Source organism: Penicillium riverlandense (assembly GCF_028828495.1).
Source record: "Penicillium riverlandense strain IBT 135883 chromosome Unknown utg000007l_segment0_segment0, whole genome shotgun sequence".
NCBI lineage: Eukaryota > Fungi > Ascomycota > Eurotiomycetes > Eurotiales > Aspergillaceae > Penicillium > Penicillium riverlandense.
The window spans coordinates 594,271-610,860 of record NW_026643198.1 but is presented as its reverse complement, the minus strand read 5'-3'; the positions used below and the strand labels follow the sequence as shown (position 1 = coordinate 610,860).

At 50.9% G+C, this 16,590-nt stretch overlaps 6 protein-coding genes across 6 annotated transcripts; 4 read left to right on the top strand and 2 right to left on the bottom strand.

The window, feature by feature from the left end:
- Positions 1 to 1,089: 1,089 nt before the first annotated feature.
- N7474_007825 (uncharacterized protein) lies at positions 1,090 to 1,640 on the top strand (the record flags this gene model as incomplete). Its single annotated transcript, XM_057199235.1, has 3 exons — positions 1,090 to 1,137; positions 1,194 to 1,226; positions 1,347 to 1,640. 3 exons carry the CDS (start codon positions 1,090 to 1,092, stop codon positions 1,638 to 1,640), a joined length of 375 nt encoding a protein of 124 aa, XP_057049936.1.
- A 1,170-nt stretch (positions 1,641 to 2,810) lies between these two features.
- On the top strand, positions 2,811 to 3,917 carry N7474_007824 (uncharacterized protein; the record flags this gene model as incomplete). Its single annotated transcript, XM_057199234.1, has 1 exon — positions 2,811 to 3,917. The coding sequence occupies one exon, from the start codon at positions 2,811 to 2,813 to the stop codon at positions 3,915 to 3,917; it is 1,107 nt and encodes a 368-aa protein (XP_057049935.1).
- Positions 3,918 to 5,567: 1,650 nt separating this feature from the next.
- Positions 5,568 to 7,092, bottom strand: N7474_007823 (ankyrin repeat domain-containing protein; the record flags this gene model as incomplete). The annotated part of the gene is made up of 3 exons (XM_057199233.1): positions 5,568 to 5,580; positions 5,640 to 6,849; positions 6,963 to 7,092. 3 exons carry the CDS (start codon positions 7,090 to 7,092, stop codon positions 5,568 to 5,570), a joined length of 1,353 nt encoding a protein of 450 aa, XP_057049934.1.
- Positions 7,093 to 7,835: 743 nt separating this feature from the next.
- N7474_007822 (ankyrin repeat domain-containing protein) lies at positions 7,836 to 10,313 on the bottom strand (the record flags this gene model as incomplete). Its single annotated transcript, XM_057199232.1, has 1 exon — positions 7,836 to 10,313. The coding sequence occupies one exon, from the start codon at positions 10,311 to 10,313 to the stop codon at positions 7,836 to 7,838; it is 2,478 nt and encodes an 825-aa protein (XP_057049933.1).
- Positions 10,314 to 11,823: 1,510 nt separating this feature from the next.
- On the top strand, positions 11,824 to 13,302 carry N7474_007821 (acyl-CoA dehydrogenase family protein; the record flags this gene model as incomplete). The annotated part of the gene is made up of 4 exons (XM_057199231.1): positions 11,824 to 12,316; positions 12,380 to 12,607; positions 12,658 to 12,747; positions 12,797 to 13,302. The coding sequence occupies 4 exons, from the start codon at positions 11,824 to 11,826 to the stop codon at positions 13,300 to 13,302; spliced, it is 1,317 nt and encodes a 438-aa protein (XP_057049932.1).
- Positions 13,303 to 13,597: 295 nt separating this feature from the next.
- N7474_007820 (phosphatidylinositol-3,5-bisphosphate 5-phosphatase) lies at positions 13,598 to 16,549 on the top strand (the record flags this gene model as incomplete). Its single annotated transcript, XM_057199230.1, has 1 exon — positions 13,598 to 16,549. One exon carries the CDS (start codon positions 13,598 to 13,600, stop codon positions 16,547 to 16,549), a length of 2,952 nt encoding a protein of 983 aa, XP_057049931.1.
- Between the last annotated feature and the right edge of the window lie 41 nt (positions 16,550 to 16,590).

The following is a 16,590-nucleotide window of genomic DNA, read 5'->3' as shown; positions in this document are numbered from 1 at the left end:
CAAGGACTAGGCACGTGGAAACCTCATACCTCTTCAGCCTGCAGTAGGGCTAAGCTCCTTCGCTTCCAGCCTTGCCAATTCTCAAGCGCTGACCAAATAGTGGAGGGAAGCGACGCAATTCCAATAATGAACGGGATCAATTGACCTAGGGGCCCAAAAGTCAGCAGAGGTCATCATAGAACTCTTAATAAGGTGCTGACTTGTGCTTTCAACATTGTTGACACCCGTAACTCTGTTCCACTTCAGAGTGAGTTCGATGCCAAGGATAGACTATAGTAGTGCAAATGTGATTAACGATGTTCCAGCAATTGTCCAAACTCTGCGACGTGTTATCATCTCGTGTAGATGCACAATAGCAAAAATGGGACCATACCGCTGTTCTTTGTCCCATGGGACTCTAATATCTCCCTTCTACTCTACGGTTTCTCTCCTTTGCGTTCTAGAACGAAAAGCATAGGGAAGCAAGGTTTCAAACAACCTAAGGCTCCCCTGAAGCCACTTGTAGGCTATAAGGCAGATAGCTAGAATCAGGGCAATCAAGAGTAGTAACCCTAGCACTACACCGACCGTCGTTTTATCAACCGACACTCGGTGTGCCACTGGAAAGACAAAATTGCCACCACACTCAGCTAGAAATTGTTTAAATTTCCTAATGCCGGTACACTAGAAATAGAAGCTGTATATCAACAAACAGAAAGATATCAATAGGACGAATGTCTGCCTAGCGATGAAGGCAATTTTCTGGGGACAAAGCTGGTTTCCTCTCTAACCTTGTAGTGAGACAGCGGCGCTCGTCACGGCCGTGACACTGCCGCCAAAGAACATATAAGTTAGAATAGGAGAATCGGGACAACAACATTAGTAGTAGACGCCCTTTGCGATTGAAGTACAAGGAGAGCGATGAAGTTGGCTAGCAGAAAGATAGACTGTACCTCCGCTTGTGTTGAAGAATCCTTAGTATTCAAAGTAAAAGCAATGAGCCCTACAAACCATTGCAAGTAGAAACCAAGGCGCACACCGATGCCGTAGAAGTCCTGATTCCCCTCGAAGGTACATTGGGGCGAGGCATCGCGAGGCTCGAGAATCGTAATGGTAGCCGCGTCAGAAAGCACCGCTTGTGGCAACACGGCAACTATAGTGAGAATTAATACAAGTTTAGAAGGCATTGTTTGTCGCTGATAATTTTCTTCTAGGTCCACATCGTAGGCTGCAAGGAGGACTACAGGGTAAGGCTAGGAATGTGACATTTCTTATATATTTTCATCTGCAATTACGCGGAGCTTCGTTGTACGCGAGAAGCAAGTTATGCAATTGTCTCTGACTATCCCGTCCCAATCCTGGGCCAGCTAGAACTCCATCGCAACCTGAAAACCGCCTTGGCCAATAGCAGAAATGCCGCAGGCTGCGGCTATCGCTGGTGGCGTGGTTCCGACGCTGCCACGTCCTCCCTCCCTGCCACAGGGTCAGAGAACCCGTACCATCACCTCCGCATCACGGTCACTAGCGGCGGCTGCCATGGCTTCCAGTACCTGATGTCCCTGGAGCCCGCATCCAAGATCGACGTTGAAGAAGACACCGTCTTCGAGGGCGAGGAAGACGTCGCGGCGGTAGCTCGCGAAGCCAAGGTCGTTATAGACTAGCCTTCGCTAGAGCTTTCGCACGGTAGCACTGTAGACTATGCGACTGAGTTGATTGGGAGCCCTTTTAGGATTGTGGATAACCCAAGGGCTACGAGCAACTGTGGAACGAGTTTTGATGTTATTGATTAAAACGGGATCAAAAAGTATGTATCTAGCTGGGGATCTGGATGATGAGAGTAGCATGTTTTTGTCTATTTTAGCGGAACACACGTGCTAGACCCCTTTGGCGGAAAGAGTATTTAACCGTCTGCCAGAAGTAATTTAAGTCGGGCGCTAGGCAGCCCAAGCAGAGCTCTAAACTGTTCATCTTGCTGGTAAATGCGTCCATGATATCTTGTCCGTGATTAGCGCAAACAACCGACCGACTTGCATATAACGAGGCCTCTGCCAGCGAATCCCGATCTTCTCAGGCAACACGGGCCTCCTTGACCTCCTACGAGAACTTGGCGGACGTCGGTCGGTGCAGTTGGCCCGGAATATCCGGCAATGATACCTTTACCCATTAGGCCTAGCTCGCAAATTCTCATTCGTTACCAAGTCTGTTATTATTGAGACAGACCAACTATTGTTCACCCCACCCACCTGGTGCGAAAAGACGGAATATAACGGTGTTGGTAGACGGGCCCATGATAAACTAACTACGTATACCCGTGGTCTAATTATTCTAACTCAGTTCATTTCCGCTGAATTGAAGGGCAGATCCCTGAATCATAATAATGGATTATGTGAGGGGGCACACTCTCGGCGAAGATGACATGCGGTAGGCAGTTGCTGGGGTCCCGACTTGGGGACGAGAACGTCTATCCGTAGGGATAAAGGATAAATTATAGAGGTCACTTGCAGGCTTTTGGGTAGAATCAGACTTCTAGGGCTGCTTATTATGGGTCCTATGTCGCGGTCTATGGTCCCCAGTTGGGCCCAATGTACTATACGCGCTGCTGGTTGGGCCCTTCCAAAGAGAACTAAGCCCCTCTGGGTCTCGGGTACAATTGAATTTTAGGTACTATAGCAAATAGAAGCCAACACTGTAAATTAGTGATTCCTTTCGTGTATATAAAAGAGACAATCTCGAATTTGCGTCCAAGAAATGTACTGCAGTAGGCGTTAGACAAGGCGCCCGCCATGAATATCCATGGCAAGTTTTCGCACACGAGATGGTCTTTTTCCTTAATGATCAGTTTTACCTTGTGTATCGCACTATACAGTTTTTCTCGGCACTCAACGACCGTAGCGATTTACCGAGGCCACGAGGGTTATACTCGCCCTGACGACTACGCCCATTCTACCTTGAGTCTAAATTCAATAATCACTCCGACTGCCACCCCAAGTCCCCCAACTACAAAGAAACCCTCGAGGACCCGCTACGCTGTCGCCATATTTATTGGTACGGAATTTGAGGCGAAGGAAGATGCTGAGGACGACGAACATATGTACTATGTAGGAGCTCGGACGTTGATTTATCAGCTACTCCATGCAGAGTGTACAAAATTCAGCAGTCCAGTTTCTATTGTGATTCTGGTCACCAAAGGTGTGCGCGACAGCAAGCGACAGCGACTACGGGATGATGGTGCGATAGTCGTCGAGGTTGAGGATATGGAACACTCTATCGAAATTGAGGTCGGCCGCTATCAAGAAGTGTTCAACAAGTTACAAGTCTTCGATCCTAGCATAATGCCATTCGAAAAAGTGGCCTTGCTCGATGCAGATATGGTCATCACTCGTCCTCTCGACGCAATCTTCGAAGACCCTGCTTCTCAGCGCTTCCTAGTCAATCAGAATGCGACAAATCCACTTGCCCCCGGCTTGCCCCCGATTCCTAGTAGCTATGTGTTAGCTTCGACGCCCGATATTGCTTATAGGCCATTCGGCTTTCCTCCTAACCTAGCCGCTGAAGACAATCGCGACTATTTTAATGCTGGTGTGATCGTGCTCTCACCTTCTACAGAACTTTTCAAACTCTATCTTGCCGTCCTTGGCCGCCCGGAGTTATTCGATGGCTTCTGGCCTGAGCAGAATCTCCTTAACTACGTCCACGGCCGGGATGGGCCGATGCCCTGGGGAAGCCTTGATTTGTTATGGCATCTTCCAGACCCCACTGCAGCTGATTTTGAGGCTGGCATGGCTATCCTTCACTGCAAGTTTTGGAATCCAACTTCGGATCCGTGTCAGCAGAGTGCGGTTTCTCGACGGTGGGAAATGCAGGGATACTGGAGCGGTAGGGAGGAAAGATCGGCGGAAAGATCGGAGGGGGAGTCGGGAGACTTGAAGAGAGTCTAGTGCTGGCCAGAAGACCCTTTGCTTATAAATGTACCTGACTGTGTGCCTAACTCCTGAGTCGTTGGCTAAAGTCGTCTTTGAGCACACCCTACGGGGACTCAAACGACTCGCAGAAGATGGGATCATCCATCGGGACATTAAGCCAGAACAACATACTTTATACGGCAAAAAATAACCTCCGTCACTTCAAGATTGGTGACTTCGGAATCGCCAACTATGAGGCCTTGGCAGAAACTTTGGTCGGCACAGAAGCATATCTCACGCCGGAGATGGTTCCTAAGGGAGGGGAGTTTGTTCTTGAGCGAGGAAAACACACACACAAGGTTGACGTTTGGTCTCTATACGTTACAATGATCTGGGCACTCAACATAAACAGCTTCTGTTCGGCTTTAAGTTCCAAAAGGTTTCGGACGTGCAAAGAACTTCAGAGGGCTACTGAATCCACTCAGGTCCGATAAGAGACTTTATCTCATCCGAGCAATGGCAGAGATCGACCCGTAAAAATGAGCTTCTGCTGCGGATATGCTTGATGTGCTTGCTCAGTACAGTCGTTCTCGAAATCGCCTTGACCAATATACACTGAGAAACTCTTTCCTGGCCCCACTGCCAAGGCGTTAGCGCGGATCATTTTTTGAGCTGGCCGTCATAAATTGAGGGCGCAGTAAAATGCGCTGCGTACTGTATGTTACAATACCCTGCTACGAAAAATTACACTATGCATGTAAAACATCGGAGGAATTCTATGGAATCCTGTAGTGGATCTGCAAATCATGTGGGGAGGGCTGCCTAGTGCCGGGTAGCCTGATGATCTTCTGGATCGCTACGGCGGCCGATCTAGAGATGGTCTGTGTTGATTGACTGATAAGAAGCGGGTGGGGTCCAGGTCGTAGTGAGTGGTCCCCAGTTAGTGAGTGTATATTCGGACTGCTGCCTCGAATCCACTCTTAGGTGTACTAGAACGATAGGGGCTACACGTGGATCGCGTGTCGTAGGGGCTGCGGAAATATCCTGGGGTCGGGGCGTACTAGGAGTTCCGTTCTCATGGTTTGAACTCTTTAGGCTAAGAGGTGTAATCGATGTGGTACGGAGTTCCACTCATATCTAAACTCAATCAAACTCTGGGAGATCCGTCAGACTATGTGGGGTTGTCAGCTTCTCGACAGACACTAGTAGCGAATGACGATTGTAGGAGGGTAGCCATCGGAATAAACAAGAAGCATGTTCTCCTACCAGAGTCAGTCCTCTATAGCACTAGCACAGCCCTCTTTTGATATGCAGTTAAATGAGTGACAGTAAAACGAGTGGACGAAGGCTGCGTGCGTGAAGAAGGAGGAATGAATGGGCAACGAATTTGCCAGGCTTCCAGATCTTCCACTCTAGGAGGTACATTTGCCTGGAACATTCTACACGATTCTATTAAGATTTACAGTATCTTACAATGACTCATTTAGCGAAACCACTCGATACGATACAGCGAAGCAGGGATTATTTATAGACTGACCAAATCCAGATTAGCGCGCTTCAAGTTAGGGTTCAGGAAACAATTCGTGAGTGTACGAAGGGGAATCTGTTTTCGACTCAGACTGTACCGCCTCTTAGCCATTCATTGCCGCGCACAATAGGGGCGTCCGTCCCTTAAAATCCTGGGAGTTAATGTTGACACCTTCCGTTGCAAGCAGTAGCTTGACTACCGCCTCATAGCCATTCAATGCCGCGCATAACAGGGGCGTTCGTCCCTTAGAATCCTGGGAGTTAATGTTGACACCTTCCGTTGCAAGCAGTAGCTTGACTACCGCCTCATAGCCATTTATTGCCGCACATAACAGGGGCGTTCGTCCCTTAGAATCCTCGGAGTTTGGGTTAACGCCCTCCGTAGCGAGTAGTAGCTTGACTACCGCCTCATAGCCATTCATTGCCGCGCACAATAGGGGCGTCTGTCCGTCAGAATCCCGGGAGTCTAGACTAACGCCTTCCGTTGCGAGTAGTAGCTTGACTACCGCCTCGTGCCCTCCTTCTGCCGCCCACAACAGGGCCGTCTGTCCGTCAGAATCCCGGGAGTCTAGATTAACGCCTTCCGTAGCGAGTAGGAGCTTCATCACCGCCTCATGTCCATTCCGTGCTGCCCACGAAAGCGGCGTTCGTCCCTCAGAATCCTCGGAGTTTGGGTTAACGCCCTCCGTAGCGAGTAGGAGCTTGGCTACCGCCTCATGTCCATTGCATGCGGCCCATGAAAGCGGCGTCCGCCCCTCAGCATCCTCGGAGTTTGGGTTAACGCCTTCCGTAGCGAGTAGGAGCTTCACCACCGCCTCATGTCCATTTCGTGCGGCCCACGAAAGCGGCGTTCGTCCCTCAGAATCCTCGGAGTTTGGATTAACGCCCTCCGTAGCGAGTAGAAGCTTGGCTACCGCCTCATGTCCATTGCATGCGGCCCACGAAAGCGTCGTCCGTCCCTCAGAATCCTCGAAATCTAGGCTGACGCCCTCCGTAGCGAGAAGCAACTTGGCTACCTCCTCTTGTCCATTTCGTACGGCCCACAATAGGGGGGTCCGTCCCTTAGAATCCTCAGAGTCTGGGTTGACACCTTCCGTGGCGAGAAGCAACTTAACAACTGTTTTATTTCCATTCCGTGCCGCCCACGATAGTGGCGATTCTCCTTGAGAATTCTTAGAATCTGGATTGACACCTTTCGAAGTGAGTAGTAGCTTGACTACTGACTCACGTCCATTCATTACCGACCATAATAGGGGCGTCCGTCCATCAGAATCCTGAGAATCTGGGTTCATACCCTCCGCGGTGAGCAATAGTTTGACTACTTTTTTATGGCCGTGTTCTGCCGCCCACCATAGTGGTGTCTGTCCGTCGGAATCCTTAGAGTCTGGGTTGACTCCCTCCGTAGGGATTAGTATCTTGACCACTGCTTCATGCCCATATTCTGCCGCCCACGATAAGGGTGTCCGTCTGTCATAATCCTGGGAGTCTGGGTTGACGCCCTCTGTTGCAAGTAGTAGCTTGACCAATGCCTCATGTCCATTCTGTGCCGCTAACGATAGGGGCGTTTCATCGAATTCAGATAGAGATTGGGCATGAGCTCCTTGATGTAGCGATTTTTGAGCTGTCGCTTCTTGCCCACTTTTTGCAGCTCACAATAATGCCGAGCTTCCAAGTTGTTGTACATCGTAACGATAAAGGTAGGGATTGACGAGATTGTAGAGACAGGTATTCGTTTGAGCAAAAGCATTTATATGCTCTGCGAATTCCAGATCCTTTGTGATGCGCTGCAGCAGTTCATTTGGTAAACGAAGTAGCATCTCAAAAGGTTTTCGTTTCTCGATAATTGAGCTGAGGTAGGTAAGAGATTGCGAGGGGCACGAGAGGTAGAATGTGGATAGCTGTTTCGCATTAAATACAGCATACAAAGGTCTCGCCAACGCCATATAAAATACAAGGTCTATTCTGGGAAACGGAGGGTCTACGACTATACCATACTGACTGACCGCTCACTAGTGACCCGAAAACCCCACTTCCAACTGTCGCTACGTTCTGAGAAAAACGCCACTTTGCTACTGCTATATTCGAAAACAGATTCCCCCGTATACACTCGCAGATTGTACATCGTCTTGCATGAACGGTAATAAATGAGTCATCGTTATAATACAGTAAACCTCTTAAGGAACCTCGTGGAATGTTCTCTGCAAATGATCCAAACAGAGTAGGAAGCCTGGCGATCTGGTGAGGTCGCTGTCTACCTCCTTCACCACACACGCAGCCTTCGTCCACATTCGTTTTATACACATCATCTAGCTTAGTACAGTAAATAGTCCGACACCATCCTTGTCTCGTCATATTGCATCGTGAATTTCTCTATTTTCAATACCATTTTTGTGAGCTATCCTTCAAACCAATGACAGTCTATTCTTGCTAGAGATCCGCATCTGCCAGGATATTGGCGATGCACTGGTTCCCATTTTTGACAGCCCATGATGACGGTGTGCGGCCACTATTGTCTCTTGAATTGACATCCACTCCTGCATCAAGCAAGAGCATGATATTGGAGTGGCTATGAAAAGAGGCAGCCCAAGATAATGGTGTACGACCATTGTTGTCAGGTGCATTGACGTCCACTCTTCCAGTTTCAAGCAATAGCCTGATAATAGGACTGCCGTGAAAGGAAGAGGCAGCCCATGATAACGGTGTACGTCCACTGTTGTCCCTCGAGTCGACTTCCACCTGCCGCGTCTCTACCAATGACCTGATAGAATCCTCGCCAGACAATGCAGATGCGGCCCATGATAATGGTGTACGGCCATTATTGTCCCTTGAATCGATTTTTGCACTGCCCTTTCCTATCAGAATCTTCACAAGATTGACCCCCAGGCCGCAGGAGGTTGCCCATGATAGTGGTGTGCGGCCATCATAATCTTCCAGGTCAATTTTGGCGCCCAAATTCAGCAGATTTTCGATATTGGATCTGGAGTACCCTCCGGCAGCCCATGATAGCGGCGTACGACCGTTGCTATCTCTTGATTCAATATTCACTTTCCGCGTATTTAGAAGGAACGTGACAACGGATTCGCCATGCAAAGAGTTAACGGCCAATGACAGAGGTGTTCGACCATTGGAATCCCTCGAATCAATCTCGGCCCCCGCATCCAGTAGAAGCTCGACGATTGACTTCCTACCCCGTTCAGCGGCAAGCGATAGAGGTGTCTGGCCACGATCATCTTTCGAATCAATATCCGCGTTTGATTTGAGAAGAAGTTTAACCATAGAGTCGCAGCCGTTTTGAGCGGTAATAGATAGTGATGTCTGACCGCGATTATCTCTTGAATCGATCTGGGCTCCTGATTCTAGTAAAAGCTTGACGGTAGACGCATAGCCCTTTCTGGCGGCGAGTGATAGAGCTGTCTGGCCACGACCGTCTTTCAAATCAATATCCGCATTTGATCTGAGAAGAAGTTGAACAACAGAGTCGCAGCCGTTTTGAGCGGCATATGCTAGTGGTGTCTGGCCATCATTATCTCTCGAATCGATCTCAGGCTTCAGCTTGAGGAGAAGTTCAACAATAGACTCGTAGCCTTTTTCGGCGGCACCTGACAGTGGTGTCTGACCATTTGAATTAGTCGAATCGATCTGGACTCCTGAATCCAGTAGAAGCTCGACCATAGCCCGCTGGCCCTTGCTCGCGGCCCATAGTAATGATTGGCTGCATTCAGCGTCAATAGAATCCAAATCAGTCCTCTTTTGACGTAGAAAAAGCTTGTAAACAGATTCGTATCCTTTAGCAGCTGCCCGTGAGAGCGGTGTTCGTTCATAATTGTCCATTGAAAGAATGTTTGCTCCAGAATCTAGCAAAATCTGGACGATGGCTTCACTGTCTTTAGACTCGGTAGCCCATGAGAGCGCTGTTCGGCCCGAATCATCCCGCGATTCGAGATTGGCCCCTAACCCTAGTAGAAGCCTGACGATCGATTCGCGGTTCTTAGTTTTTTGAGCGGTCTGACGGCCCTTGGTGGCAACACACAATGACAGCGGGGTCCGCCCACTATTGTCCTTTGGATCAAGCTCGGGGCTTGACTCTAGCAGAGTCTCAACAACAGACTTGTGGCCCTTCGCAGCTGCCCAGGATAGCGGTGCTCGGCCAATATTATCTCTTATGTTGATATCGGCCTTGAAATCTAGCAGAATCTTGACAACAGAGTGGTGGCCCTTGGCAGCTGCCCATAATAGCGGTGTCCGTCCAGTATAGTCCCTCGAGTCGACTTCCGCCATGGAATCTAGAAGAAGCTTTACAACAGATTCGCGGCCACCTCCAGCAGCCAATGATAGCGGTGTCCGTCCAGTATCGTCCCTCGAGTCGATTTCCGCATTGGAATCTAGTAGAAGCTTTACAACAGATTCACGGCCACCTCCAGCAGCCAATGATAGCGGTGTGAGGGAATTGCAGTCTCTTGGGCTGTTTTTCACCGTCGGTGTGTCTAACAAGAGCTTTGTAATAGCTCTGTTCCCTGCGGTTGCCGCAAAATGAAGTGGTGTTCGGCGATCATCGAGGGAACTGAAATTTCCATTTGCCCCTTCTGCGTCTAAAAGAAGTTTTACCACGATGACCTGCGCGTTCGCCGCGGCCGCACATAGGGCCTGACCAATCCAGTGAACCCTTCGGGCCTCATCTATTTCGTGAGTGCCAGCCAATATTGCTCTTTTTGTTGTTTGCTCCTGACCGTTGACAGCAGCCCATTGAAGTGCCGAGCCAAGAGAATACTGGGCATTGCGACAATAAAGAAAATGTTCGAGGCAAGAAAAGACGCGGCGATTCGTCCGTGCTAGCGCACTAATGTCCCTCTCCTTCTCCAGCTTTGCGGCGACAGCCAGGATAATTTCGGTCGGCAAATGATGCATCTTTAATTTCGTAGACACGGAAGGGCAATGTTTTACGCCCGCGAAATAGGCCTAGTCCTTTTATAATAATATCTCTTCGCACCGCCAAGGCACCCCCACACAAGTAAAAATTTATAGCCGAGACCCGAGACACATCTATAGTAAAACTGTGGCACTGAATAGCCTGCCATGAGTCATAACCTACTGTTACTAATTTTATGTCAGACCTAGTATGAGTGACAGTAACAATGCATAAACATACGACTTATTCAGCCGCCTCGGTGTTTAGTTCCATACCATTCGGCATCAGAACAGATATTAAAATACGGAATTAACCATTAATAGATTAGATAATCATTTGATTAGGTTTGGAAGAGCATCTGTATGTTTCCGACATGAAAAGCGATGCCTCTGTATCTTCCGATATATAGCGAATATCGTTCTGGGAAAATGACCGAGGCTGCCACCAAGATTGCGGGTCTACACCATAAGAAGGCCTTCGGGCCACAGACTCAGACCATCTATATGGGCTGGGATGCCGCAGCTGTGGAAAGGAAGCCAAGGGACACGCTGCTGAGGAGAAGAAGAGACTCCACGACAAGGAGAACGAGCGGCAGAGTGAGCAAGAGAAAATGCATACAGACTACCTCAACGCACTTACCCAGCCGAAGGGCAGAGCCAAAGGTTTGAAGCGTCTCACACCCGTTGGCAGCTACATCATTGATAGCGAAGATATTGAGCAGCAGTACAGAGACCTGGCAGATGATCTAGGCCTCGATATCGACCACACCGATATGTCTGGAGTTTTCCAAGCTGAGTTTGATTTTCGGATTTTTGGAGGGGGTTATGATCATTTGTGCCCGGAAGTCTGCCCTTGAGGCATAACTGCTCCAAACTTGATCATCAGGATGAATCCGAATGGAACGACTCTACGGATGAAGATGAAAACGAAGATAGTGATCAGTATGGTGATTGGGCCCAAGAAAATTCCAAGCCGGGTTCTAAAAGAAAGGCACCAGCTTCTCAAGTCCAAGAGACGCCAAAGAAATCCAAGGGAGAAAAAGTCCAATCCGGCAAGTATCTGCTCAGGCTCAGGTGTCGCGAGACGTCGGAGGGCGTGATTTATTACCAGCAACAGACGGCACTATTGACTTCCAGGATGGAGATTTTGTTAGCTTTGTTGGAGAGGCGGATTTGCCCTGCCTCGGCCGGGCAGTATCGTTTTTGGTGCGCAAGGTTTCTGATGTGCCTTTTTCGTCTGGAAGGGAGTGGACTGACTATTCGGAGAGAAATTACGAGACGGCAAGGATTAACCGATGGCGCTAGATCTAATCCTCCTGGATTTTGAAAGGAGTTTTGCCAGGTAATTTTGCTAGAACCTATAGCTATAAATAATGATCAACTGTAGATCGCGACTCGGGCCTCGGTCTGGGCAACCCCAGCTTCACGCGCAGCCGAGCTCCCCGCATAAAACTAAATACATGTCCCATAACTACAATAATGCATTAACAAACTCATCACCACCACCACCATGTCGCGCAAAACTCGCCCCCCAACAGCACCATACAGCGAACCCCTCCTCCCACAACTCGACATTCCAAACCCCTATTACACAGACCTTCACCACAACCTGCGCGCCTTTGTCCGCGAGTACGTCGACACCTCGATCGCTCCCTACGCACAAGAATGGGAAGCAGCGGGCCAAGTGCCCGAGTTCGTGCGCCGCCGGCACTGTGAGCTGGGGTTTGGGATCGTGCATCCGCTCACCTCCGAAGAGGACTCGGCCGGTCTGGCCCTGCCGGGGAATGTGCCCCGTGAGAAGTGGGATACGTGGTGCTCGCTGACCGTGGCGGATGAGATGACCCGCGTGGGGTTCGTGGGCGTCATCTGGGGTCTCGGGGGTGGGAATGGTATTGGGTGTCCGCCTATCGCGAGATTTGGGACTCCCGCGCAGCGCGGGCGCTGGTTGCCCGGTGTTGCGAAGGGGGATATTCGGTTCTGCTTAGGTATTACGGAGCCCGATGGTATGTCTACTGTGTATTGTGTCTTTTGCGGGGATACATGGGCCACCAACTGACGGTTTCTAGCTGGCTCCGATGTAGCCAATATCCGCACCACGGCCAAGCGCGACGGTGACCATTACATTGTCAACGGCGCAAAGAAGTGGATCACCAATGGCCTCTGGGCCGACTACTGCACCGCCGCTGTCCGGACTGGCGGCCCCGGCCGATCGGGGATCAGCCTGCTGGTCATTCCCTTGGCCGCGCAGGGCGTGACTCGCCGGCGCATGTATAACTCTGGTGTGAATGCGAGTGGTAGGTGCTGCCCTAGGTTATTAGACCCAAATCTAAATGACATCCGACAGGATCGACCTTCATTGAGCTGGACGATGTCCGCGTCCCCGTGGACAACCTGATCGGGGAAGAGAACAAGGGCTTCCAACTGATCATGTCCAGTACGTATATCTACCCTTAATGAACTTGAAAGATGCTCACCAGCCTAAGACTTCAACCCCGAGCGCCTCTCACTAGCATGCGCATCTCTCCGTCTCGCGCGCGTCTGCGCCGAAGACGCCTTCAACTACGCCATCCAGCGCGAGACGTTCGGCTCGCCGCTAATCCAGAAGCAAGCGATTCAATCCAAGATCTTCAAGTTCGGACTGATGATCGAGCCCGCCTACGCATTTATGGAACAACTCGTCAATATCCTGGAGCTGACCAAGGACCGGCCCGTCGACGACGTCAATATCGGGGGCATGACGGCGCTGCTGAAGGTCATGTCTACGCGAGCGCTGGAGAAGAGTGTTCGGGAAGCGCAGCAGATTCTCGGCGGGGCCGGGTATAACAAGGCTGGCAAGGGGGCCAGGATCGAGCAGATCAGTCGCGACGCAAGAGTTCATGTGGTTGGCGGTGGGAGTGAGGAGATTATGATGGGATTGGCGCTGCGGGAGGAGACGAAGGCGTTAAGGACGCGGAGAAGGGCGCTGGAGAAGCGGCAGTCCAAGGTGTAAATAACTATGGGGAGGAGACCTAGAGGACTATGTCGTGTGTTTTTGATTTCCTCATGGCGTGGCGTAGGTATATCCCAGGCGGTCTGGAAGTCTGAGGTTGCATCGTGATGGGTAATGGGCCGAGGGCGAGGACTTGTAGATGCTGGGGATTCGGTGAATATTGGCGAGCGAGGGTTCTGCTCAGATGCTGGTTGAACTAGAATGTGGAAGGCGCGTCGTCAGGTTAGTCATCGGAGCTATACATTTAGGCATGTGGGGAAAGCATCATTCCTCGTTCGACACTCCCCCATCAGCCATGGAAAGCTTCGACGATGTGTCCCTAGTTGGCCCCGTGTCCGAGGATCCCGCTGCGGTCGATCACCACCCAGACTCGATTCCTGCGAAATCCTCGGTTCCGGTCTCCGCAAATGGCTCGCAGCAGGGCCTGAACGACAACGATGGGCTAGCCGTGGATGCCTCGATCACGCCCGAGTTCCCTCCCTTATCGTACAACCCACTCTCAAACGACCAGATCGCCGACGACGAGGGCGATGGCGAGGATGAAGAGCCTCGCGTGGCCACCTCCTTCGAGCGCGAGTCCTCGCCAACGTCAGCGCAGAAGCAGCGATCGGGACTGGACAACAGGGAGGATGAGGGCATCAGCCGCATGCGCAAATTTACGCTCTACGAGACCGCCACCCGCTTCTACATGGTCGGCATTAATATGGCGGAAACGCGCTTTCGCATCCTCAAGATCGATCGGACTTCAGACTCGGGCGAGCTGAGCATTACGGAGGATGATATGGTCTACACCAAGAAGGAGATGATGCAGTTGCTGGACACCATCGACGATGGGAACAAGAGCTCGGGTGGATTGGTCCAAAAATGCAGCGCGTGGGCCCTGCTCGGCTTCATCCGGTTCACGGGGGCCTATTACATGCTCCTCGTCACCAAGCGGAGCCAGGTAGCCATGCTGGGTGGTCATAATGTCTATCAGATCGATGGGACGGAACTCATCTCTTTAACGGCGTCGGATTCGTCCCGGGCTAAGACGGAAAAACACCCCGAGGAGGCTCGCTACATCACAATCCTGAACTCTCTCGACCTCAGTCGGTCTTTCTACTTCAGCTATTCCTACAATATCACCCGCACGCTGCAGCAGAACATCTGCCGGGAACGCAAAGCTCATCAGGATGGATTGCCCAAACGCTTGCCGCAAGATTACAACACCATGTTTATCTGGAATCATCACCTTCTGAGTCCTGCTGCGGGCAGTCTCAAAAATCCCTACGAATGGTGTCTCCCCATCATCCATGGCTATGTGGACCAGAGCAAGATGAGCGTGTATGGACGGACGGTCTACATTGCCATCATCGCACGACGCTCCCGGTTCTTTGCGGGAGCCCGTTTTCTGAAACGCGGTGCGAATGATTTGGGCTACGTGGCCAACGACGTCGAGACCGAACAAATTGTCTCGGAGCAGACGACAACATCCTTCCATTCTGCGGGCCCCATTCTCTACGCCAACCCGCACTACACTTCGTATGTCCAACATCGTGGGAGCATTCCTCTCTATTGGACTCAGGAGAACACCGGCGTGTCCCCCAAGCCAGATATTGAACTCAACCTGGTTGACCCCTTCTACTCTGCGGCGGCCTTGCATTTTGATAATTTGTTTGAAAGATACGGAGCTCCCATCTATGTTTTGAATCTGGTCAAATCTCGAGAGCGAACACCGAGAGAATCGAAGCTGCTCAAGGAGTTTACCAACGCCGTCACTTATCTGAACCAGTTTCTTCCACCGGACAAGAAGCTCATCTACAAGGCCTGGGATATGAGTCGTGCAGCCAAAAGCCGTGATCAAGATGTTATCGGGACGTTGGAGGGGATTGCAGGAGACATCATGCCGAAAACTGGCTTCTTCAAAAACGGCGGTGATGCCGAATTTGGCCTGCGAGTTCAAAATGGCGTCGCTAGAACGAATTGCATTGATTGTCTCGACCGAACCAATGCCGCGCAGTTTGTCATTGGAAAGCGGGCACTTGGTTACCAGCTTCATGCTCTCGGCGTGATCGATGAGACGACGGTGGAGTACGATACAGATGCCATCAATCTGTTTACAAACATGTGGCACGACCACGGAGACACCATCGCCATCCAATACGGCGGCTCACATCTAGTCAACACCATGGCTACATACCGCAAAATCAACCAGTGGAGCAGCCATTCCCGGGATATGGTGGAGAGCTTCAAGCGGTACTACAATAATTCGTTCCTTGACGCTCAGCGCCAGGAGGCATACAACCTGTTTCTGGGCAATTACATCTACTCGCAGGGTTCTCCGATGCTGTGGGATCTTCCAACTGATTATTACCTGCACCATGCCGACCCCCGATCCTATCTGAACAAGAAACGACCCAACTACATTTCCTGGTATACGCCCGAGAACTTGAAGGAGAAGGAAATTCCGCCCCTTCCATCCCGTCCAAGAGAATCACTGTCCCATTTTGATGACTACTGGCTCGAATACTATCGCCCTCTAGCCATGTCAACCCTTTCCAAGATCTTCTCCTACAAAATGAACTCGACTCTCCGCTACATCCCCCATCCCCGTCCAGGACTCGGCCCAACCGACCTCAGCCCCTTTGTCCAGCGCATTCCAGCAGACCAACTTCACCGTGACCGTCCATCAACGCGAAGCGTCAAGATCCAAGAGCCATCCGACAACCGCAATGCCCTGGCCACACCCCCAATTCCCGAGCCCCCCTCAGCTGAGAAACACCCCCCAGCAACAGGGATAATCAAAGAACCAACATACCAAGACCCGCCACCGTCTCGCATCCCGCCCATCAACGCACCCCCGTCAACACCAAGCAAAGCCCAAATCGCACAATGGACACTCGGCCAACTTGTCTCGGACTCCCTAAACCCATCCGTCACATCCACCGAAGCAGAAGAATACGAGCGCTACATCAACCACCCGCTCAAAGTCCCTCTCGTCGTCACCTCCGAAGATGAAATGACCGCCGCCTCTCTGCGCGAGCACAAGCCCAACCTCGATCTACTCGAGTATGCCGATAAGACAAACGTCGAGGAGTCTGCGCTCGAGGCGAACGCTGAGGAGAATATGGCTGATTATGCGGAGTTCCTTCGTGTCTCGCAGGATGGATTGACTGTAGTTGGGGAGGACTATCAGAAGAAGAGGTATAAGCGCTACCGGCAGTGGCTGCGGGGGAAGAGCCTCTTCAAGCAGAGGGTTGATGTTTGAAATTATGATGTTATGATGTTACGATTTTGTTTTTATGATCA